This window comes from Synchiropus splendidus, chromosome 16 (assembly GCF_027744825.2).
Source record: "Synchiropus splendidus isolate RoL2022-P1 chromosome 16, RoL_Sspl_1.0, whole genome shotgun sequence".
In the NCBI taxonomy this organism is placed as follows: Eukaryota; Metazoa; Chordata; class Actinopteri; order Syngnathiformes; family Callionymidae; genus Synchiropus; species Synchiropus splendidus.
The window spans coordinates 12,773,582-12,799,787 of record NC_071349.1 but is presented as its reverse complement, the minus strand read 5'-3'; the positions used below and the strand labels follow the sequence as shown (position 1 = coordinate 12,799,787).

Genomic DNA, 26,206 nt, shown 5'->3' with positions numbered 1-26,206 from the left:
CTGATGTACATTAGATTGTCGGAACAAAAAAATCTTTTTTTTGTTTTTTATTTGTTTTCCATTCAGAATTCGTTGCTTGAAATCCATTTTGGAAAAAAACACCTTCTTTCTTCTGCCGCTTATCCGGGGTCGGGTCGCGGAGGCAGCATTCGGAGCAAGGAAGCCCAAACTTCCTGATCCGCACAAACCTCCTCCAGCTCTTCCCGGGGGATCCCAAGGCGTTCCAAGGCCAGACCGGAGACATAGTCTCTCCAGCGAGTCCTGGGTCTTCCCCGGGGTCTCCTCCTGGTAGGACATGCCCGCAACACCTCCCCAGGGAGGCGTCCAGGGGGCATCCGGATCAGATGCCCGAGCCACCTCAGCTGGTTCCTCTGGATGTGGAGGAGCAGCGGCTCCACCCCGAGCTCCTCCCGGATGACCGAACTCTATCTCTAAGGGTGCGCCCAGCCACCCTGCGGAGGAAACTCATCTCAGCCGCTTGTATCCGCGATCTCATCCTTTCGGTCACTACCCAAAGCTCGTGACCACAGGTGAGGATGGGAATGTAGCTTGATCGGTAAATCCAGAGCTTGGTCTTGTGACTCAGCTCCCTTTCACGTTCACCACGACGGTCCGATACAGTGACCGCATCACTGCTGCCGCTTTTTAAGTTTTGGAATCTCAGAGACTGACTTCATTTTCGTACGTCCAGTTTTCCATGGATGACACACCACTGTGTGATTTTGGGATGCAGGGTAAGCGGATGCCAGGCTGAGAGCAGAGCAAGCCTGCTCTGTTTACCAGCAGGCAGATTTATGCGGCGGCAGCCTCCTCCCAGGTCGCAGCGTATCAGACTGTGACTGTGCTAATTACCCGCAGACTCAGGGCGACTGATGGGAGATGCTGTTTATGTGTTGGGAGTTCAGGGAGCTGTGGGCACAGAGGTATGTGAGGAAGTTCTGCTGAGCATTAGCTGAGTTCTGGGCTACCTTGTGGTCATTAGTCTGCGGGTGCGGAGCCAAGCCACGGTTGGTGACTCCAGCATGTTTATCCTGCGCATCTTTATCTCGCGCTCCAACGTCACCCACATTAAAGCTGAAATAATTTGAGGGTCGCTTCTCTATTTAAAGAAACAGCTGCAGGTGGAGATGCTTTTAGAGCCTGTCAAAGGTTGACAGTGAGAACCTTCGTAAAGTCTCCGTCAGGAAGAATGAGTTCCGAACAAAGGTGTCGGATTATTATAAGAAGACTGTATTATTCTCTGTACTCAAACATGCGACGGTGTGGGGTCACTACTTCCTGTTTGCTACCGTAAGTCAGAAGACCCACATTGCTAGCACCTGTGTGATGATGTTCTGCCTTTACTGGTTCAAAATAACCCCGGGTTAAATATAAATATTCTGGTTAGCTGGGAGTGAATACCTTCTCCAGATCAATAGGGTCATCGCTTCCTTCATCCCGTCTTCCTGACCCTATTGTATGAGGTCATAATAAGAGGTGTAACTTACATCCCTCTTTGTTTCCAGGCGCAACACTTCCTGGTCATGAAGCGCTCAGTCCAAGTGGATATTGGAGCTTTTCCTGGCTAGCAGAGGACGTTTTAAGCTTCCCCATCGAGAGAAGGACGAGCACATCAGGTGAGGTTTCAACGCCACACACCTAATGGAGATATTAACACTTCACATTCATTTACAACTCGCGACGTTGTTTCGGCGACTGCAGTTGCACATGATCATGTTTACGACTCAGCCAAGGACAAACCACTGAAACGCCACTGCAACCTTCCAGTAGTAAAAGAAAGAATCCAATAAAACGTTCTGCTGACATGACACACTCTTTCACTGCTGGGATCCACGGCATGTGACGCTTTTGTTCTCTCCGTCTCATATACGAAGTTTACTATTGCTCTTCATTTTGCACTGATGTCAGAGATGAATAAAAGATGCGGAGTCATGCTTTTGTCTGACAGCCTTCTTTGAGATTACATTGAAGAAGAAACTGTTTTAAATCGAGCCCACAGGCTTTAGCCGCTGCTAATGCTATGATAGTAAAGCAGTTATTATAAAAGACTGTCTTGAAGATCCTAAGGACCAAAACAGTTCCATATTTGTCTCTCAAATCTGCACGTGTTTATTAGCATTAGCTCTAAGTAGATTTTCCAACTGACCCTACTGAAGATTACGGACTTTATTGTGACATTTTTGTGTACTTTTTTCTCAAATTGTTTATCATGAGTTGATAGTAGCTTATGTGTGTAACTTTGGGATTTTCTATTTAGGGTTTCCATGGCTGAGTTCCCACTTTCTAGGTGGGTTCAAGTCAGCTTTTAGGCCCATTTATGTTCCCTTTACGTACAAAATTCTACACGTCCCTTTCAAACACTGTGACTGACCACATGCTTCCACGTGTCCTTTATGTAAACACAATATATCCACCGGGGGCTGCAGCCCAGAGTCAAACGTCCATCACAGCAACAAACTCCAAAACAAACATGGCGCGATGGAAGACGTGTTGGTGATGTACCTCTTGCACAAAAGACGAGGCGGTGGTCGGTGAGGCCATCAAATATATCGTGACTGGAGGACGGATTTCCCCCATTGTTATGTCTTATTAGTGCTACATATCTGGTAGTGACAGCAAGACATGGTTTCTGGGGGTACCGCCCAGTTAGGTCCATATCCGTAAGCTATGAGGAAAGCTGCAGAAACACAGACTTAGGCTCCCGTTTCTCACCTTAACACTCAGTTTTGCGCGTTCACATGTAAGTGTAGTGTGTCCCACTACTCCTAAGTTCACCACTTGAACTGATCCCTTCAAACCCAGGGAGCTCCGGAGCTGACTTGAAACCAAGTGGGAATACGACGTGTGGATAGATTTCCAGGATACCAAAGTACTTTATTTAAAAACAAATGTTGGATGGGACAACAGGGACATTTTAGTAAAGAGGACTATTCTTTCGTTTGTTTACTTTCTCTCGTATCACACCCAAGTGGTCGACCGTGTCCGACAACATGAACAATACATCATGTATGTACTAGCATCCAGGCTAATGTTAACATCCTCATGCCTCTAACAGATCTATCACCGCAACATAGCGGCGAAGCCAGCTTCAACTCCACCCATTTCTTCTCCGTTGGTTCACCAAACCAAGTGAGACGATCAGCACAGATGCAAGAGGTTGCAAAAGCTTTGGAGCTGTCGTTTCCAACACTCAATATGCAGGAACCAAAACACAGCACGGCAGCCAATGACACGCAGGCTTGTGTCGTCCCAATTCCTAGGGACCTCAATCCCTTCGCTTCGTCGGAAGGCCCTTCATCGGGGAGGCATTCCAAACCAAAAAGTGCTAGTGTCAAGTGCTCGAGTTAGGGTGAGAAATGGGACTCAGCCTAAATGAACACAGAGCGTGGACAAAAGGATGCGTACGGCTGAGCATAAATAGGGCTTTTGAGGAGGGTCAGAGTGTGAAGTGACTGGATTGTGATTCACCTAAAGGAGATATTGCCTCTCCCTTTGGACCTGAGGAGGGATCTTGGAGAATTCCAGTCTATAAACTAGGGATGGTCATCAGATCGGTGTCACGCCATCCCAAGTATAAATATTCGACTCAAATGTTCCTCTCACGATGACTTTCGTGTAATAATCTGCCTCTTTCTAGTACCAGATTTTTTTTTACATTTTACACGTGAGTCCAGATTAGATTCAGGCCATCTTCTCAGTCGACGATTTTATCTGTCAGCAACGATCAGATCCGAAATTGTGCTTGTGTTCTGGCATTATAACGGAGCGCACTCTGACTCCAGAAACCGGTGAGTCATGATTTTGAGGGAGACAAGTCGGACTGTTTCAGTCTGCTCATGTCACCCGGGGACGGTCTCCATGCTTCCCCCCACCGCCCGAGTAGATGTTGGGTTAAAGGTCGGCCTGTCTGTAAGCTCTGGGCTTTTTATGTTACTCAGTCTTGACTTGCTGTCCGGGGGCCAGCGCAGCTTGCAGTTGTAGACAGTGTCAGCTGCAGAACTGTGAATCTCTCCCCGTCTTTTCTTGGGTGAAATCAATAACACATCATCTTGCAGACACTGCTGACCGCCTGAAGGAGGCTTTTGTTCTCCATGCTAATTGTCAGTTCCTGTCTGATGCAGATGCGTTGACAGCCACATCTGGACAGCGAACGACAGATGAGAATTATGATGTGAGTGAGGTTTGATCGCTGAACCATTATTCATGACAAGAACCAAGAACCAAACCTCCTGAACGACCAGGTAGTGTTTTTCAATTTATGCTCAGTCCGTGACCACATGGTGCAAAACAGCAGGAACTTTCTGCTCATCTCTCCCGAGTTTCTTACCTCATTTCTGAGGGCAAGTCCAGGCTCCTCAGAGTGAATCTCATCGGAGCTAAGAATATTGTGTTTCCAACCACAGTATAAAGTTTATGACACTATATATATAATAATCTCAGTTTAATGGCATAAGAAGCCACAAGAAGCCACATTTTTCAATGTGGAAGAATTTGGTACATTACTGAATGAAATGATGGACCCATACATACATTTAAGCAACAAAATATTGTTTATTTTGCATCAGTTTGACAATAGCACAGTACATCACGACAGTGGCTATATTCAAGTTTTTATATCACTTTAGTTAAACTAAAGCTTCTTTAATGTCTTGAAAATATTTGTATAAGAATTTCAATGTTATAAGAATTTCAAGTCCATTCAGAGTAGTGGAAACCCTGGTCATTGTGTAGTGAAAAACCTCCCTCAACAAAAGCAAACAGATGCTTTTGTTTGCTTTTGTTCTGGGATTCCTCCATGTTTGTTGTTGTTGTTATCATCCTAGCTGCCACGCGTCTTGTGCATCAGTGTGATCAGTGGAGCAGGAACTCCTGCACTTACAAAGGTTCCCTGTTGTCTGGAGAGAAAACTGTTATTATATATATATATATATATATATATATATATATATATATATATATATATATATATATATACTGACTGAACTGACGAAATTCACATCTTAACTGAGATTAATCCGGCATCATGAAGTCGCAGTCCGACTTTGCCATCGTGTCATTTCAGGACAAGTTTCTCTGAATTGACTGGTCAGGATAGAACCACCTCTAGAGTCGTCTCAAGAGCAGTGCTGATACGTGAGCCAGTTGTGAATACAGTTGCGGCGATCGCTGAATAATCTTTTAATCACCCAACGTGGTGCCCACTTCAGCCCAGGGATTTATACGCCGCTGTCTCCAGGCATATTTTTTGTAACACCTCTTGGACAAGTGCAAAATGATGCCACATGAATATGTTTTTTTATTGTGTTACAAGCATCAACAGTAGAGGTTACTGCCCCCGAAATATTAGCTACCACGTCTTCTAGTGTTATTCAAGGTCTGTTTACGGTGAACAATAACAGTAACATTAAGTCATTTGACCCCAAGTTACAGCATAAAGGAGGCAAATGTCCGTGTGTGATGCAGGACTCCTTCTGTTTCTGGAGGGTCTTTGACAGCAGCACGACTTCTTACCAGTGATGTTTTTCATGGAGACAAAGGCGGCGGAGAGGACGGATCACAAGCACATGGCTCCAGGCTGAAGTGCAAGATCTCAGCCGTCCCTGCAGCATCTGCTTTCCAATGGCATTTGTTCCCTTCCTGTACCGCCAAGTCAGACGGAGTGGACACTCGCCACCTGCCCTGGCCGGCACTCGCCTGACTCCCTGCATCCATTAGCAGCCTTTTGCCGCCAGGCCTTCAGGGCTCGCCAATTTTCAGCCAGGAAAGTTTAGAGCTCAGAGTGGCACAAATGACTCTGGCTCTTTTCTGTGAGGTCACCACTTCAGAGTGAAACTGCAGGACCTCTGAACTGGACTGGACATGTTTTTATTCATGGCTTTAAAAAAAAAAAAAAAAAAAAAAAAAGCAGGAGTCACAGTATGATGATTGATGTGATGTAACTCATAGCAATATTTTCCTGCTGGTTTTCATGAAACGTCATCAATTTATTTTCTGGACCTGCTCATACTTTACTAGCATCGAGCCACGACAGATTTACGTGATCTGCAGTGTGAGAAGGGATGAGGCTGAAAGGTCAGAATACATGTGAGAAGCTGATGGAGAATCGCAACCCTTCCCCCGGACAAAAAAAAGGTCAAATTCTTTTTCTTTTTTTTCTTTCTTATCTGTGCGACTGCGTGCATGTGTACAGAATGTACGGCTGAAGGTGGGTTCCCACCCATCTACAATGTTTGTTACCACACAGCACTGACATTTTAGTGCCACTATTCATGGATTAGAGCAGTGATGGGTTGATGAAACAGTGTCCCAATTTTCATAGGTGGCGCTGTTGGTTGGGAAAGGATGTGAAATTTCATTAAATCTGTTGTTCAAGTCTAAACATTTTACAGCAGACAGTGCCATCTAGTGGCCTCTGAAAATCAGGACACTGTTTCATGAAACCTCATCTTTGGAGAAAGCAGCGTCGGGGTCGTCATAAGGAAGAAGAGTGGATGTGGTGAGGACCAGAGCAGACCTGGGCAAAGTGCGGCCCGGGGCCATATGCGGCCCGATGCCTGTATTTTCGTGGCCCTTTTGACTGACTAAAACTATGACTGATATGTTGTAATTTTTCTGTTGTTTTTTTTTCTTTTTTTTTTGGGTCTTTCTCTTTTAGTCACCACCGCCATATATATATATATATATATATATATATATATATATATATATATATATATATATATATATATATATATATATATATTTTTTTTTATTCTTTTCATTGGCCATTTCATTCAAATTAAGTGCGTATAAAATGAAATATTTCAATATGTTTCATGGCATATTTACACGACTTAATATCCGCAGGTACATCTAATGTTTTTTGTCCTTGTTACTTAACTATATATTTTGGGTATTTTCTATCTATCTATCTATCTATCGGTATCTCTGTCTTTCTTTTGATGATGGCCCCTCACAACAGTTATTGTTTCTAATGTGGCCATTTAGGAAATTGAATTGCCCACCTCTGGACTAGAGGCTGATCAGGACAGGTGAAGGTGGAGGACTAGCTGTGATGAAAATGTAAAGAAGAATCTTTTACGACTTTGTTTGCCTCAGTTGGCTTATTGTTTCACTGGAACCGGGGAGATGTTTGGGATTGTCTGACGCCCCATGGAGCCAGGAAGGCATTTGTTGACTGTATGAACGACCTGCGTCACGTGTCACTCCACCCGGGCTGAATCAGAGGCTTCGCTCATTTTCTCTTCTTCCCACCCCGCTTCGAGACGGATGGTCCCGGTTCAGCTGTGGCTGGCAGCTGCAGACCCCGCCACTCAGATGGATGCCGCCACTTGAGGAGTTGCCGTTCCCCACAATGGAACATCTGCCTCAGTCAGCTGCTGGTGCTGTTCTTGTGTAATGAGACACAGCAGTGGAATAAAACGCATTTGCAAAAGTGGGGCGGCATAAAAGGTAGCGCCGCGGCGCCGGTGGAGTCAAATCATTCAGCTCGCCCTTCTCCTCCATGTTTGCACATTGTTTCATTTGCATATCTCCGCCGCAGCGATGTTAAATAGTTAAACTGGAGCTGGAGGGTTGGAAAAGAGAGACAAGGTAATTATTCTTCTCCTCGCTCCTTCATATGTATGTACTTTTTTTATGGCAGACTCTAAAAGTCGTGTTAAATGGCCCGTCAGATTCTTGACGCTACAGTTTGAGCCATGGTTTTAATATGACGTTAATCGTCCAGGTGAATGAACATCAGACAATGGCGTTTGTCAGCTCAGTCAGAAGAATTAAGAGACGGAGGTGAATATTCCCGCTCCTGTTCCGACCGTCGCTTCGATTCAGAAGAGAAATGAGCAAATTTCCTGCCAACCATCTTGTCAGCTGGAATTAAAAATACTAGTTTCATATGTGGAGAGTTGGTGCAGTCAGAATAGGAAATAGGAAAACTTCCTGTGCTCATCGGAGCCTCTGGAAGGCCCAACACGGATCTTGAAACAAAGAGGAAGTATCGCAACAGAAAGTATTTTTTACCGTCATGACAAAGTACCGCAACAGTATGCTACGCTGTGATGTAGGTGCAGTTACGTTTCGATGCGTTACTTAATACTGTCTGTACTGCTCATCGCAACCTCTGCTCAAGCCACACTGACCAACACGGCTGGGTTATAACTCATCCGCGAAAAAGAGCCGTTCCCTTTCTGGTAAAACTGACACTGGGTTGTGTTCCCCGCAGGATCAAACAGTTGGGAACTCACAAACAGTTTTTAATGATCAGAAAGAAGCCGTAAGGTCAAAGGATTCTGGCGGGCTTCAGTTTCGTCAGTGGAATCTTGAGCGTCTTCAAGGTTTTACAGAGTTTCCCGTGAATAATTCAGCGGACCCCCCGCCTGACGGCTGCCTTTGTAGGCCTGAAAAAAAGTGGGTGGTGTGGAAGACAGGGATTGAGCTCGCAGGAAATAAGAAGAGCACCACATTTGATGAAAATGATTCCTTCTAAAAAAAAAAAGTCTGGAATGGACAACCACACCACCACAATCCTTTGTCAACTCTTTTTTTTGTGTGTTTGTGTGTGGTTTGAGGTATCTGTAATATCGTAACTGTAGCACCATTTTTATTTTACTTCCCTATTTGTAAAATCAAAGTCTTCCTCTTCCTTCCTCTTCCTTCCTCTGTGTTGTCTCTCAGATATACTCATGTCACAGGCTCCGCCATCTGATGCTCATCACAGTGGTCTCCACCCTGCCTGCACTCTCTCCTTCGCCTCCCATGCTTGTGCCATAAAATGTCACCGTCTGAACCGCCGACTGTCATGGCTGTCTCTGTGATCAAACCCAGGTGCAAATGTGTGCTGGCTGACAGAAGGCTTGGAGGCGAGATTAAACAACGACAAAGTTATACACAGACAAACAGATCCGATGAACCAATGGTTCCGGAACAACCAAAGAGAGATTTACAAAGCACTCAAACTCGGATCTACAATCGTGGAAACAGAAACGGAGAACGAGAACTAAGGAAGCAGCTGAAATGGGAATCAAGTGCGCACAGAATTTTGAATATTCAGAGAAGCAAAACAAGAGAGTGGAGTCTTGGAAGTGTTTACCCCGAGAACGCGAAGTAACCATCTGGCGACACGAGCTGGCACCGAGGTGTTGATATGCAGTCTGACTTGAATAGCCGATGAATGCCAGCCGTGTCGCTCGGAAAGCTGGGGGAAAACAAGGAAACAGAAACGAGACACAAGCAGGAATCACAAAAATAAAAGCAGGAAGAACGCGGACACGACACAGACCCTTGAGAAGGTTTGGCCACCGCAGCCTGGGCACAGTCCGCAGCTGCGGCAGGACTGGCCGCCAGAGGAGAATTGACTTCCCGTCATAACTGATGGCTTCCCTTTTAATTGTCAGCATATTTTCAGGGTAACTCACGTCGTCAAACTGATTCACCTAATGTGAGTCTCATTCATTTCACACCTATCGCTTGTAGGTTTGACGTGTTCATTTGCAAAGGAAAAAAAATGAACACGTCCAGTGTAGCGGCTCACATGTGAACGACCTTGAGGCTTCAGGGCGACGCGTTCAATCTCAGCCCTGTTTGATGGATGAGGTGCAGGTCACAGTGTCGGCGTGGCCTCATTAACCAATCCGACGTCTTGTCAGCGGAGCCATGACCGCATGAATGTGAATTTGTATTTGGAATCTGGATTTGTGTTCATCTCTTATTGAGGTATAGTGCCTCTGTTTGCCCAAAGCTGCTGCCTTGATGGATGATACAGTTGGATTAGCTGGGGATCTGTCAGGTGTTCATTTCATTAACACTGTTCCTCAAGTCGATGTTCATACAAGAGCCATTTATTGTCTCTGTCAGGTGAGATTTGGTGAAGGGAGGGGCATGTTGTTGTGCGCGCTGCTGGATGTCGGCGGGGCCTTGCAGTGTCTGCCTTTTGGAATGGTTAAGAAGATGCTAAGAATGAGTGTTGCACTATGAATCAGAGGTGTCATGGCAGCCCATGGGAGGTACTCGGATGAGGTGTCTGTATTTGGGGTGGCTACACCGATGAGTATCTGAAGGGAGGGAAGCATCCGTGTAGGTCTGTAAAGGGTGCTGACAATGCGTTTATGTTAAGTGTCCCAGCCATATTTGGCCTGTCCTGGGACTATTTCAGGCAAAAGTTTGTAACAGCAGCAATATCCGAATGCCTGTCAGTGAGTGTAGATGAGGTATCATGAAACGGTGTTGCAGGGTTGATGAAACATTGTTCTAATCTTCAGAGGCCACTAGATGGCGCTCTTGGTTTAGAAATGATGTGCGGTTTCATTGAATTGGTTGTTCAAGTCCAAACAGCCATCTGGTGGCCTCTGAAAACCAGGACGCTGTTTTATGAAACCTTATCTACCCTTTAATACTGAGTCGTGAAACCTCATCTACCCACGAGCAGTTAGAGAGTAGTGACTCTTAAATAGAGGTGGGTCACTCTTAAAACACTTGGATTTAGTCTTCTGACTTGAGGAAAGCAGTAGCCACGATGCTTGACAGATGTAGCATTTAAGTGTTTTTAAAAGTACTTTTTTTTTTATTCCACCTGATTCAGGTTGTAGGTCTTAAAAACGGTCCCCTATTTATTCAAATTTTCTCATATACTTTTGCTTCTACTCCATTAACTCGCCCCCCAAAAAACTATCCAGGTTGTAATTTATTCATGAACCCAGAAGCTTTAACAAACTTCTTCTTTTTAAAGCTGGATTCTTCGTTTAATTTTTTAGTTCTTTTTTTTTTGTCGCCAAGTTGTCCCCTCTTTGACTCCTTCCTGGCCACTGCTTACGCTCAAATAAACAACATTATTTTAATGACTAAACCTTGTATCCACCGGTAATTAGACACATTCTAAAGAGTCTAAAGAGCAGCGGGGGATGAAGTTCTAATTCAGATTTAGCCTTGAATATCAGCGAAGAAACTCATCTCCAAATATGTGTTCGCAAACAGTTAAAATACGAAGCTTTGAACCCTTTGCCTGGTGTGGGAATGTTGTCATCGCCACCTTCATTAGATACAGCTCCATTTCTTCTGGTGTCACGTCTGTGTGTGTTGGAGGCACATTTAAGGCAGAGAGGGGCGGCAGCAGCCTCGAATGAATGGCACCTCTGCCTCTCTGGCGGTGTATCGTTGAGGATCTGAAGCAGATCTCGGATTGTCTTGTCATTCATCTGGGCTTTTAACTTCCCTCACAATATGATCCTTATACGTGTGGAATAACAAATATTGTGAGCGTGAGTCTGTCCTACCAGAACTGTGGTTTGTTTTGGTGTCATCTTTGCTATGTATTTTGCATGAAACATGCAGTATAAATAAAGATGGAATGATTTGTTGACTCTGAATTGATGCTCAGTATGAGACCCTTGTGGATCCTGTTTGCAAGTGACATTTTTCAGCAGCATATAACCCCCACTCATAAGGGCCAGTAGCTCCTATTGTGCCTGATATAGAAGGCCGAAGGATGAAAGGGAAAGTGCACTAAGAGGTGGTGAGGCAGAGCTGGAGGTAGCAGAGATGAAGATGCTGAGCTTCTCTCTGGGAGTGAGCAGGATGGATAGGATCAGAGGGACAGCACATGTGCTCAGGTGTTTAGGAGACCAAGTCAGAGAGGCTAGATGGAGATGGTTTGGACATGTACAGAGGAGAGAGAGCCAGTACATTGGTAGGAAGATGTTGAGGTTGGAACTGCCAGGCAGAAGGTGGAGAGGAAGGCCAAAGAGGAGATTGATGGAGGTGGTGAAGGAGGACATGAGGTCTGTAGGTTTGAGAGAAGAGGAAGCAGAGGACTGGGTGAGATGGAGGAGGATGATCCGCTGTAGCGAACCCTGGAGGGAGAAGCTGAAAGAAAAAAGAAGTGTTCCCTGCCGTAATAAAGTAGCTACACATTCAACAGCATTCAACAGAAAGCAAGGTTTATTTTTTCTTTGATTTCTTTCGAGCCCTTTACCTCCAGACTTGGAGGTGCCTCAACTCAGTTGATGCCTCCGCCATCTTTCAGCTGTTGGGTTCAGCATGTTGTGTCACAAAAAATGAACAAAATTCGGACAAGATTCCGGCCAAAAAACTATGGCACCAGCAAAGGCGAAGCTTCATGTGCACGAAGGCATGAAACTGATAGGACGTCCAGTATCTCATTTTTTTCGGCCCCTCTAACTAAAATCCTGGTCCTAACTTCAGTACCGTGTAATGAACTCTGTGTGACTGTGAAACCATCAGCCGCACAAATGGAAACAACCCGCTTCTTGTTGTGTTGTTAAAGTTGAGGCCGAATAAAATGTCACCTTCCATGTATCATTGATCGCGTGTCCGACAGAATATGCCCAAACAAGTTACACTTTCTTGGTTGGATTTGCTTTCAAATGCGCCTTGACCTTTAAAAACGCCGATGAAGAAAAGCAAGATGATGAATCATTCGTGTTTGGCCTCATAAGAGATGCAGGCGTGTCCGTCAACAAGCTGCTGAGGACATATTTGATCTTCTAACTCCAGTTTCCTCCCACAGTTTATAGCTTCACGAAGCGGCGTCTTCATTTCCAGAGGTCTTCTGAGTGTTGGATGTAAAGTTTGGGTCAGGCGGGTTGGAAACCATTAGGAAGTTCATCGACTTCTCTTGACACTTCCCGAGACAAATGCGGCGCCGATTCCTCCAAAGGCGGCAGCGTCGTCTGGCAGGCGGCTGCGTAATTCAAGGTTGCCAAGCGCAGCCTTTGTTACCCCATTAGGTAAAACACATTTCAGACTTTCAATGCAGCACCTCGCCGCGCGTTAGACCTCATAATAGACGCTAAACTCAATGTAGAGAAACAATTACGAGGTAAACGAGACATATTTGACTGAAGAAAAAAGTCTTTAACGCCACCGAGGGAGACATGAGCATAGATTGGAATATCGAAGAAGCAGTTTGGTGAAAGAAGGAAAGCAGATTTGAATTTAATACAGGTTGTTTGGCGCTAATGAGTATTGCGGCTGCTGAAGGCAAGTTACAAGGTGCTTTTGGATCGAAGGCCTTTCCTTGCTGAGTGTTGACTCTGGGTAGCTGCATTCATTTTTAAGTTTCCGAATCGATCAGAGAAGTTCTTTTTATGTTTATCTGAGGGCATGTTGTGAGGGTCGCTTCTCCAGGAAAGCCTCCTCCAGGGGGAGCATCCGGGTCAAATGAGAGTCATGGTCTCCAAGGTGTCCTCCTTGCTATTTCTGGGAGACACTCCTGGGGCCCCTGAAGTAAAATATATATATAAAAAAATAGATCCAGGCTGCGTGCCAGCTCCTCTCCAGCGCCATCCACAGATTAAATAATGGTCATTAAAGTAATCCACCGGCGAGTCCCCGAGCAGACGAGGGAGCCACTTGTTCTTCTGCTCATGCTCTGCCAGAGTCTAGTCGAGACCTCCAAACGTCCTCTGGACCCCAAAAAGTCTTTTGAAAGTGACCAAACTCCCTGAAACAGTGATTTAGGAAAAGCCACAGGGATCAGTATCCGTGAGTCCGTCCGCGGGGAGGAGAGGACAGATGGAGCCAGAGTTCCAGACGGACGGAAAATGAGTCAGAGGAGAGTTTACGCTTCATTCCAATGAAGGAGTCATTTCGAAATTTTCCCGACGTATGGCAGGAATAAGCCCCTGGACGTGGGTTAATGGGATATACAGTTTCAGTTGACTATTGAGATGAATGAAGGAAACCTCTGCAAGTTTTCAATGTCAACATCAAATGCTTTTTTTTTCCTCGACGCATCGATAAGAAACCTGAAAAAACATTTTTATGTCTCTCATCGTTTCAAAACCTTCACCTGCTGTGGTCTTCACCATAGCTATTAATGAAGAAATGAAGTTTTGTGGTTCCTTTGTTTTCCGTTCCATGTAAATGGAAAGTACTGACGGAATTCAAATTTCACTGCCTTAAATTATACTATTCTTTTTTGATATTTTCTTCATCAATCTTGAAGAAAAAAAAGTTTAATAAAGCCATGAAAATTCGAACTTCTGCAGACAGTGATGCATCGTGTTCATAAAATATTCAAAATGAAAATACAAGTTCAGTTAAAAAAGGCCCTGTTTGGAATGAAACAGTGATTCATCATAAACCTTTAAAAAGTTTTGTTTTTGCATATTCTCAACATTTAACTTGTTGTTATGTGATAATATATTATCTCAATTTTCATGAGCGTTTAACTCCCCTTTTTATTTATCCATATTATTATATTTTATTTATTTATATATGTAAATATCATTTTATATGTATTTCTCATAACACTGTGATAATGTTAGTGAACCTGTATTATTTGGCTTTTTTTATTTTTATTTACTTTTTAATACAATCTTGTGGCTTCAAACTTTTATTTCATAAACATCATTAAGACGTATATTTTTTATTATCACCTCTGATTCCTATAAAACATTAATCACCAACGTGATACTGTATTCCCACTAAGGCTTTTAAACTCAAGCTCTGCTGCAGACTGAACTCTGTCTCCTGTTTCGTCAGATCCCGTGTGCTTCAACAAGCCTGGGTCATGTGACCAGAGCTTGAGCGACGCGCCTGAGTTCACGTGGAGCATCGTGGCTACCGGGGACCTGCTGGAGGAGCGTGAGCGCACCGGAAGCACAGCAGGAAGTCCGCAGGGCTGGGAGGAAGGTAAGAGCGAAGGCGGCGCATCCGCCTCATTGAAATTCTTTGAATGAGAAAAACAATCTCGCGTTTTCGGCTTCAGCATCTCGTCTCTCACCTGTGTTACTCGCGCCTGAAATATGAACCTAGTTGACATGAAAATCCCAAACTGTGCGAGTCAGCCTTCAAAATCCACCACATCCTCCAGGGAGATTCATTTTCATAGCTGGGAAGATGAGAAAACTCATCTTACCTCCTGAGGTGATGCTGATATAGAGGAAGACAGAAGGGTCTATTTATTTCCTTTAAATGTTTTTTTTCTTTCTCCTATCATGAGCTGTGACTCCAAACCAGATGTGTCAAGTGCCGGATGAAATTGGAAAACGCGATGTTGACAGGTGGAATAAGAATTTATGAGTGGATGATAGGCGCTTTCTGGGAAGAAAAAAAATGAAAAAGTAGTTTAAATTTTCAATTGTGTGTGCTGGCGATAAGACTTTCTTCACTTTTATAAGGACGCAGATGTGTTTCAGAGCAGATCAGCCTCCAGTCTGTGTGTCGCTCAGTCAAAGGGTTGCCATCACCCACCAATTTCAGTGCAGACCTCCAAACTTGCTGTTCTTCAGGCACCACAGACAGCACTTCCTATCCCTGCCCTGACTTCTATGACTTACCTCCACTTCTTCTTCGATATTTTATTCAGCATACATTGATATTCAAGTCACAACAGAACAGGCAGGAGGCTGAGGAGTGGACCCAAGAGGCCAGCTATGAGTTCAAGAGTTTTGTCAGGTTAGTTCACATGAGTGAGTGCTGGTGAGTCCGAGAGCCACGAATAGAGAAAAACATGATTTCATCTTAGAAATAGTTTAATTTCTTCACTGTGGATCTGCAGTGACATGCCACAAACTGTAGGTCTACAATATGGGAGCGAGTGATGCAACACGTTTGGTGCGACCAGCTGCGTTTCAAGTGACTTAAACTCAAGTGAATTTTTCCTACTTCACCTAGAATTTTTTCTCACATCGCATTTTCCAGTCAGAGCTTCATACAGTGACGTATGAGACGGATAATTCGTCGAGACGTAATGGGACGGAAGGGAAGTTTTGCCCTTGAATTGACCTTGGCTGAGAAGTGCAAAAAACATTTGCATACTTTTAGAACAAATTTACAAATAGCGAAACACATCTACAACTCCTTTCGTAAATTATTTTCGTGAGTTTGTAAGTGTATTTCCACATGTGTAAATGTGTTTTCAGACTGAGTGAATTTATTTTAGAGTTTGTCGATGTGTTTTCACAGTTTGTAAATGTGTTTTCTGAGTTTGTAAATGTGTTTCCAGTGTATGCAAATTTTCTGAGGACTCGTATGAAAAGGGTGGGACCGCATTACGGCCGAGATCCAGAAGTGGTTGCTGGGAGTGGATTCAATGAAGAACGATGTTTAAACAAATTTACAAACTCTGCAACACAAATATACAAACTCCAAATGCACATTTACAAACTTGGAAATACACTTACAAACCCAGAAAAAAAAATAGTTTGCAAAAGAAGTCTGTACATTTGTTTGAAATGTTGTAAACGTGTTTCGCTATTTGTAAATTTGTTCGAAGACTGACTTTCCAAAAAGCACCAGCAGTGGATTGACCTACTTTTTTAGTCTCGTGTGCGACTCGCGTTTGGTATGAAAATACAGAGACACATGCTTCTTCATGCTTTACCTGACCAATGAGGGAAGCAACATATTTGACAATAATTCTGTCCCCCAAAATAATTGAAAACTAAAAGGAACAGCCGACTGTGGGTCTCTTTCTGTCGAGGAAAATGATCGATGCTACTGTTCCACCTGAAAATTAAATCACGCCTGTGATGAAACTGTTACCTGCTGGAGTGGAGACGCTTTCAGTGTAATGTGATGCCAACACAAGAATCTATTAATGCCTATAAAAAGCAGGATTATTCACTGCAACACAGTCACAGTTAAATCCCGGTAATACATATACAATAAGTCCTATTAAGCTTGTGTTGAGGATTCAAACGCCGGAGCATCAGAGGGATTAAAAGAAATATGTATATGATATGCGCCCATACAAAGGGATTATTAATATAATTACATTTCCCCCGGAGTCGCAGAAGTTGATGTCACGGATGGCTGGGGAAAAAAATAACCAATTATGATGGAAGCGCCGAGATTCAGTTAGCCACAACATAGGAGGGATGTTTTGAATAATTGAGACGAGGAGCAGCAGTCGCCGCTGACGCCTTAAAAGAGATGGAAATCTGGGATGAATAGTTAATCGCTGTGATCCGTCGAAGAGTGACGGAGACGTTCCGCCGTGAATATTGTGGTTTGTTAAGGTAGTTTATTAGGAACACGTGGATGACACAAGCACGTACCTGTGTTGTAAGTCATTTGACTAGAGACTTCACTGTAAATTTGAATTTTCGTACACTGTCTAATGCATCCAAGTAAATTCCTTCTTGAGTTTAGAATTGTATATATATATATATATATATATATATATATATATATAGTGGTACCTCGGTTTTCGAGTGTCCCGGAGTTCAAACAAATCGGACTTCAAACAAAAATTTTTTAGATTTTTTTGCTTCGGATTTTGAACAAAAATCCAGAACTCGAACGGCCCCGAAAAAAGCCGGAAAAATCATAATGTGCGCAGACTGATCAGCTGACCCACGACATGCTTTGTTATTGTGTATAACGCTGTGAATATCGTGGTTTGTTAAGGTAGTTTATTGGGAGCACGTGGATGACACAAGCACGTACGTGTGTTGTAGATCATTTGATAATAGTACATAGATATAGATAGATAGCCACGAGTATATAGACTATAGATAATAGTCTTCAAAAGAAGAAAAGCATGCTTAAAAAATTAAATCGGTCGTGAAAATTATTCTTCAAATTGTTGTTTGAAACTAAATTTCTTCAGTCTTTCAAGATGGCTGTCACTTCAGAAGCCCTCTTTTACGCGGTTATAGCACAAAGATCATTTATTGGCGAGTGTGTGTATTTGTACCGTCGTGCATTTAGAAGATTTTCAGTTACATCGCACTCGTAGCAGAGTTGTATTCAGCGGCACTAATGTGGTTTATTTAGCTCTGCCTTTTCACTATCTGACTATGCGATTTTTGTTGGGACTGGGGCCAGTGACGGAAAGGATTCTCGCAAAAACTTCTGACAGAAATGAAATTTTATTTCCGATGAATTTATGAAGGATGAAAAATGGGCCGCAAAAAAATTTCTCATGCAGGGAAAAGGAGCTAGTTAGTTGTCTCCAAGCGTCTGCTAAGATGCTAATGCTTTTGCCAGCATTTCTATCTGCGATAAAAAAGGAAAAGTTTTTATTTTTACGAAACTTTCGAGAGACGCACAACCTTGACCGACTTCCTTGCTGTGTGTCTGCTGGGCAGCATGTATGTGTTCCGGAGCGCTACTGCCCCCTGCTGTCCTGCTGATCTCATTTAAATTGTTTAAAAAAAATAAAATAAAAAAAATCGCAGAGCTGCTTGGGGGAGGTCTGTGCTCTCTGAGTGCTGATCTTTCCTTTGCATAGACGTGTCCTTACGTCCTCTGTAGGTGGGACACAAAGATGTGAGTGTCTAACAGGCGCTGGACCCCATCACAAGTTACATTAAACCTTCTTGGAAGAAGAGTGATTCATTTAATGCATTACAATGTTCCACTTTTTTCCAGTCAGTACCGACCCATTCTTTCACTCATATCCGTCGAATTAGTTTGATAGAAAATGACTCATCCCTGTCCAGTTCAATCCAGACGGATTTTTAAGTGCCGCAGATGATGGAACAAAAAAAAGGCCTGAGAAAGATTCAAATATATTTGATTTGGCTTGGGCCGATGAGCACGAAGCAGGTTGTCTCAATTCCACGTCTGCTCCCAGCGCCTCCCGCCTTCCAACGTGTGAATATGATTACGCATCGATTTCTTGCTCTCGCGCACAGAACAGAGCGAGCGCACTCTCTGCAGCGGCAGACTGGCAGGGAGAGATATCCAGTTGTTTGTTGATTTGTTTGTATGAGTGGACCGGGGGGCATCTGTCTCCCAGCGACCCGGGGAGTCGTGGAATTTCCTCTGCCGCTCTAAACTTTATAGGATTCCGAAGGCGAGAATATAGAGGAAGCGGAGGCTTAAAAACAGTAATGCTCTTATATCCAACAGTGGTTTTAATGTTGGGAGTCGCGGCGAGGCCTGCGTGTAGATCTGTGCATGTAAAACAGAGGCTTTGCGAGCTGTGGGGGAATATGAAGTGGAGGGTACATGCCTTTCCTCTAATCTTAGAGGTCGGATCATATGGAGTCGTCGATTCGGAAAGTATATCGGTGCCTCATACATTCCACTATTGATGATCGTATCACGGAAGCTGATTCAACTCAGCGTCCCGCTGGATCTGGTGACGCTCTAGATGAGAGGATCTATTTATCCATCCGTCCGTCTGTCTGTCTATCTGTTTATCTGTATATCTATCTATCTATCTATTTATCTATCTGTCTATCTAGCTAGCTATCTATCTAGGGATGGGCGATAACTTATCGTACACGATGTACCGCCAAACATAATCCCCACAATGCCAATTCTGCATCTCACGATAAATTCGATAAACACACTCGCTGCATTGGACCAGCACACGTGAACATGACGAGACCGCGACGGCGCGCAGCGCTCTCCAGCTCCGCTGTGTTTGACAACCGACACTAGCGTGTGACAGCTGTGGAGAGTGTGATGGACGCTGTAGTTTTAAACAGATTTATAATACCGGGAACCTTTGATAAGTCTCTGGATCGGTGTTAATTTTATTAGATGGAGTGGCCCCCATAGGTTCTCTGACGTCGTCGTCTGCCTTGGTTCACATCAACACATGCAGGTCTCCCGCTGCGATGGCGCCTCGGCCAAACACCCTGGTGAAAACAGTTGGATACTGGACGGAGCTCCGCTCCGGTATTGGCGTCAGCGTCCTCTTCCATGTCCCCATTAGGATTCACTTATAGCGGACACACTCTCACAGGAAGCGCTAATGCTACGACCCGGCATCAGTTAGGGACCATCAACAAATTCTAGAGCGGTCAAAGTATTTGTGAAATCCTCAATAAGGCAATGGAAAAACACCATTTTAGGAGAGAGAATAGTGAAAAGGTTTTTCATCACACAAGAGAAAGGACTGACAGTTTATATCATGATTTGGAGAATCGAATATGACTCAATGATCTTTTATTGAGCTACTGCAGACAGACGTCTCAATTGTGTATTTAGACATAAACAAATAATGATGCTGGCTCTATCTATGTATCTATCTATCTATCTATTGATCTATCTATCTGTCTGTCTGTCTGTCTGTCTGCCTGTCCGTCCGTCCGTCCGTCTGTCCGTCCATCTGTCCATCCATCCCTCTCTCTATCTGTCTGTCTGTCTATCTATCTATCTATCTATCTATCTATCTATCTATCTATCTGTCTGTCTGTCTGTCTGTCTGTCTGTCTGTCTGTCTGTCCGTCCGTCCGCCCGTCCACCCCTCTCTCTCTCTATCTATCTATCTATCTATCTGTCTGTCTATCTATCTATCTATCTATCTATCTATCTATCTATCTATCTATCTATCTATCTATCTATCTTTATCTATCATCTATCTATCTATCTGTCTGTCTCTCTGTCTATCTCTCTCTGTCTGTCTGTCTGTCTATCTATCTATCTGTCTGTCTGTCTGTCTGTCTGTCTGTCTATCTGTCCGTCCGTCCGCCCGTCCATCCCTCTCTCTCTCTATCTGTCTGTCTGTCTGTCTGTCTGTCTGTGTGTCTGTCTATCTATCTATCTATCTATCTATCTTTATCTATCATCTATCTATCTATCTGTCTGTCTCTCTGTCTATCTCTCTCTGTCTGTCTGTCTATCTATCTATCTATCTGTCTGTCTGTCTGTCTGTCTGTCTATCTGTCCGTCCGTCCGCCCGTCCATCCCTCTCTCTCTCTATCTGTCTGTCTGTCTGTCTGTCTGTCTGTCTGTCTGTCTGTCTATCTATCTATCTATCTATCTATCTTTATCTATCATCTATCTATCTATCTGTCTGTCTCTCTGTCTATCTCTCTCTGTCTGTCTGTCTATCTATCTATCTATCTGTCTGTCTGTCTGTCTGTCTGTCTATCTGTCCGTCCGTCCGCCCGTCCATCCCTCTCTCTCTCTATCTGTCTGTCTGTCTGTCTGTCTGTCTGTCTGTCTGTCTGTCTGTCTGTCTGTCTGTCTATCTATCTATCTATCTTTATCTATCATCTATCTATCTATCTGTCTGTCTCTCTGTCTATCTCTCTCTGTCTGTCTGTCTATCTATCTATCTATCTGTCTGTCTGTCTGTCTGTCTGTCTATCTGTCCGTCCGTCCGCCCGTCCATCCCTCTCTCTCTCTATCTGTCTGTCTGTCTGTCTGTCTGTCTGTCTGTCTGTCTGTCTGTCTGTCTATCTATCTATCTATCTATCTATCTATCTATCTATCTATCTATCTCCTTCATAGCGAGGTCTTTAGGTAAAGCAGTCAATAACCCCACGTGTCCTGTCCTGTTGTCGTCTTAAATAGCTAGCTAGCCAGGTAAGATTTAGATGAGATCCAGTCCAGTATTCGTGCCTCACAATTTTAACGTTTTGCGTCGTCTTATTTTAGAACTATATTACTCTGAAATGCACCAACATTCTTTATTCTTTTCCCAGTGTGTGTTAAGGGGATGTTCCATCGTACAAGCCTGGAATAATGGGACCAGAAACTTGGTTTAAACTAACACACACTGTAGCATATAGCATTGAGCTAGCACACCAACTTTGCACTGTAAGATTCAAGACCCCCTAAAAATGTTTGTGTGTGACGTGACGGTACGTTGTTATGCTAATGCTTTTGTAATGAGACGCTGATGGATGCGAAGCTGGTCAAAGATACTTGACGCCGCAGCATTAATTTACGGTCTAATTATTGTCATCGCTAGGAGCCAGCAGCATTGAGAGATATGAAATTGCTTTTTTATATTGGATAATGGGGTCCTTTAAAGCTTCATAGCAAAACGATAACACCTATTAGACAATGTAACTTTGCTCTGGGCAGTTTCCGATTGATCATGTAATTGGTCCTTTCGTCGCGAGGCAGCTGGTGATGAAACTTTCAAATATCCTCAGAGTGAATCTGTTTTCACCAGTGGAATGTGGTGTTTTGTATGTTGCTAAAATCGCTGTTCTACTCACTCACTGTACTGAGTGAGACTTTGTGCAGAAGCTTCTTGTTTCCGGGGCCTGTCCCAGCTACCTGGGGCAGGAGACACCCTTCACAGCTGATCCTGGGTATTTTCAGACAGTGGGAGGAAAACAGAGTCCAAAAAAAGAACAAAATGATCGATTCCTTTCTTTGCCAACTCTCTCATGAAGCTCGGATCGATGTGACCCAAATATCTAAGCAGTTATTCGGGTTTTATCCTCTGAGGTGAAGCGAGGTGAGGTCGACTCGACTCTTGCCGTTCCCAACACGATTGCATCACCGCTTCTTGTCCGCACACTCCACCTGTCTTCTCTGAGCAAGTCATTAGGAACTCTTCCATTTGTGGGGCGTCAATTTGTTCTGCTATATTTCCGAACCACTTTTCTGTTTGGACTCTCACATGCAGTCGAGCTGACTGAGCGTGGCAGAACCAGGGCACCGATGGAAATGCAACACCATGGCAACACACTTCAGGCTCAGTCTACACTAAAAATAGTTGCCATTAAGAGTGGAACGTTGACTCAGGAGCAGGGTATTTGACTTGTTTAACATGTGTTTTATTAAATATCTGGGTACAGACTTGTTCAGTTTCTGTTTACGAATTGACGACGATGACTGGGAAAAGTAGTGCTGCAGTCGAGCCCATGGAACCTGAGACCAGAGCTAACAGAGAGCGAGACAGAGCACACGGACGGACGGACAGCTCTGCATTTTGAGCCAACTCTCTTCTTTATGACATAAATAAAATTCAGTGTCCATGTGATACAAACAGGCACATACATGTCCATTTTTCAATCCTGAATCCGATTTGTTTGCATTTAAAATTGAGAGTTTCGCACATTTGTGATTAAGAAATATTCCACACTGATCTGGTCCTGACAAAAAAATTGAAAGTACAGCTCAGATGTTACCAGCTATTGAATGTGTCGCTGTTTAGTTTCAAGGAAACAAGGCCCCAAAGGGAAAAAAATACAATGCAGAGGGTGAAAAATGAATTATCGAAGAAGCCAAATCTTCAAAAAGTAACAATGTGTTCAGCAGCTGAGAAGGCATGCAATGCTGGAACGGACCTCAACGGGGCCTGTAAATCTAGTATGAACATAGTTTGCGAGGACTGCCGCCTAATATTGTGGCAACACAACAGGCTAGCCAAAGCTAGGTGAACTTCAATCAACACAAACTGCTTCAGGCTTTGGAAGGCGCTCGACAAGCAAGAGAGAACAAACATTGTGTGTCGGAGGTGAGTGATCTACGACTTCTGACACCGCATCTCTGAGGCAGGAAGAATCAGGTAAAGCCCGGTCAGGAGTCCATTCCTACCCACCACAAGCTCGAGAAAACTGCCAACCTTAGGAAGCTTCTCTCTCTATTGTTGGTCCAATTTGAACGATTCCCTCTGTTTCCCCTGTTAAATATTAATGCTCCTAAAATAATACACAACAAAACGGAACATTTTAACAATGGCTACTCCCACAAAAGAGTCTTTTTAAGACGCACTATCACCACTACTGTATCCATCTTGGAAAGCTATGGCCCGCCGTTTAATACCGCTCCTCTCTTGACTCTGAAAGAACAACAACCCTTCAGAATTTGATGGAGAATCACTTCACACAAACACGGCCCGGTGGGTTCAAAGGTTTAGAGTGGGCTGCTGTAAAACCCATAACCACTCCTGACCCTTCGCCTCGAGAGCGCGCTGGAATGATTTCTTGTTACCGCACCAATCACAGTTATTGATGACACTCAAAATCGTTTCTTCCTCTTAGATGTGTTTCACCGACGGACAGAAGGAGTCGCTTTCTACTTTAATATACGTGACACGATTGTTTTCAGCCAGCAAACGGATATGTTTACTAGTAATAAGCTTGCATTACTGAATTTAATATAGAAATAATTGGATTTTTATGTACATCTCAGCGACAACCGCATCCTCTTTGATTCATTAATTTAGTTTAATAACAATTTCTGCAGATTGAATTCTTACATTTCCTCAGCTATATAATGAATATAAATGTAGCAATGTGGCAATATATATTGGATGTCTCACTGGGATTTCAACCGTCAAGCTAACCGGTTAAAAGAAAGCATTTGCTGTCACAAAATAACCACTTCATATCTCCTAGTTTAAAAAAAAATAATAATAATTCATATTTCAGGAGAGTTGTCTCCAGAGAGAAAATATAAACGTCAAAAACATCGGACATACAGCATTAGCATTTCCGTCTGTCTTTGTAGCGCCGTGAAGACCGAGGCTAAAGAAAAGGCTTTTTAAGTGACGTCAGGCTCAATAGGTTTAATTGTTCAACAATAACACAACATCTGCCAAGTCCAAGTCTTTACTGCCTGATTTAAAAGAAACAGGGAAGACAATGCTCATTCTTCTACAGCTAGCCGGCTCCCGTTGAATTATTTATACCAAGCAACTTTGCCCATTCTTCCGCTGTCGGTAGCACTCACCTTGCTCGGGCAGGATTTGTCGCTGCTTAGCCCTGTAACCTTCAACCCCCATTCGACCGAGTGACCAGCTCCACTTGATCAGTCATTGCTAATGGCTCGCTATAGATTTACCAGGCCGCATTTCTTTCTCTCCGTTTGTGCTTAAACCTTCGGGGCTTCAGCCGAGAAGCCGCTGGGTTTGTCGAGCAAATTGGTGTTGATGGACAATGTATACGCTAACCTTGGAGTCCCCCCCTACCCCACCCCACCCCCATGCACACTCACACACATATCAGTGCACGTCATGACCGCCACCGCTTTGGTCGATAATGCAGCCAATGACACGTCTTCGGCCTTGCTTCTCTAATGAAGTGTTGTGCTGTATAAATGTAAGGTCAACAGGGCAGCAAAGCACCTCATTAAAGTTTATTTGCGGTGTTGTTTCAGGAATGGAAAGCTCCATTTAATTATGTATATCCCACGTGTGCTAACTCTGTTCAAGGTTCTTGGCCCAGGATTTAGCTTCAACAAAATAGCTAGCCTTTGGTCATGTCCGCAAGGAGGCCGACCTATTTTTGTCTTGGCGTTAAATTGGCTGCCACATTTTTGTTTCCGATATTTGCTCCAGGTTGATAAAAAAAAAGATCCCGTTCACGAAGGAAACACTTGATAAACTGAGAATATTTTAGGAGCCATCCAGACTCTCTCCAGAAACCTCCTCCAGCTCTTCGGTGGGAATATGGAGTATCGCAAGGTCAACTCCTCCCAGTTGATTCCAATAACTCACCACCATCTGAACTGTCCTCCTCCTGTTGGGGTGCAGTAGTTCAACTTCAAGTTGGGCAACCAAGTTTCTCACCGATCTCAGGAGAGAGACACTTAAAATGAGAGCTTCTGGAGAAGTCTATTAACTAACAAAATAAATCGTATTTCAAGAGAGTTGTCTCCAGAGAGAAAATATAAACTTTAAAAACATCTTCTCAGCTTTCTGAGCTTTGGGTCACGACCGAGAGAGCAAGGTTCCGGATTCAAGCGGCTGAAATGGGTTTTCTCCGAAGGGTGGCGGGGTCTCCCTTAGAGATAGGGTGAGAAGTTCTGTCACTCAGGAGAGGCTCGGAGTAGAGCCGCTGCTTCTCCACATTGAGAGGAGTCAGTTGAGGTGGTTTGGACATCTCATCAGGATGCCCTCTGGACGCCTCCCTTTGGAGACACGTCCAGCTGGGAGGAGACCGAGGGGTCGACCCAGGACCAGGTGGAGAGATTATATCGCTACGTTGGCCCAGTCGGAGCTGGTGGATGTCGCTCGGGAGAAGGGCGTTTGAAGCTGCTGCCCCCGCGACCCGGTAACGGATAAGCGGACGACGATGGATGGATGGATGGATGGAAAAACATCTTCTCTTTAGGAAGTCGGACATACTGTATTTGCATTTCTGTCTCTCTTCGTTGCGCCGTGAAGACTGAGGCTAAAGAAAAGGCTTTTTAAGCTGTTTGGGAGCAGTAGTTGAACTTCGAGTTGGGCAACCAAGTTTCTCACCGATCTCCGGAGAGAGATCTATAACTATATCTATATCAAAGAGTTAAACCTCGGCTTCAGGATGGGCAGTAGACTTGGTCCTCACCAGGATCTCAAAGAAGTTGGGTGGTGCTGACTTGGATTCCGCCGCGTACCCAGTGGGTGGTGCACAGGGAATACGTAGCTTACAGTACGTAAAAAACAGTGTTCAAGTCGCCATCTCTTTCCTGCTTCCGTGAGATGATGCCAACCAACAACCAGACGGTGATGGTTGAGGCCAAAACAACTAGTTTGAATCCAGAAATGTATCTTTGTTCCATTTAAAACTGGAATAAACAAGACTATCTAAGACATACTGCGAGTTGTTTTTCTAAC

The 26,206-nt window shown here is 44.0% G+C and overlaps 1 protein-coding gene across 1 annotated transcript in view; it reads left to right on the top strand.

Moving 5' to 3' along the window:
* Positions 1–26,206, top strand: part of alk (ALK receptor tyrosine kinase) — a 320,052-nt gene that overhangs the window by 129,088 nt on the left and 164,758 nt on the right. Inside the window, exons 2-3 of the mRNA XM_053846084.1 lie at positions 1,506–1,616; positions 14,500–14,649. Coding sequence (XP_053702059.1) covers positions 1,506–1,616; positions 14,500–14,649 — 261 coding nt within the window. The remainder of the gene's footprint in view (positions 1–1,505; positions 1,617–14,499; positions 14,650–26,206) is intronic.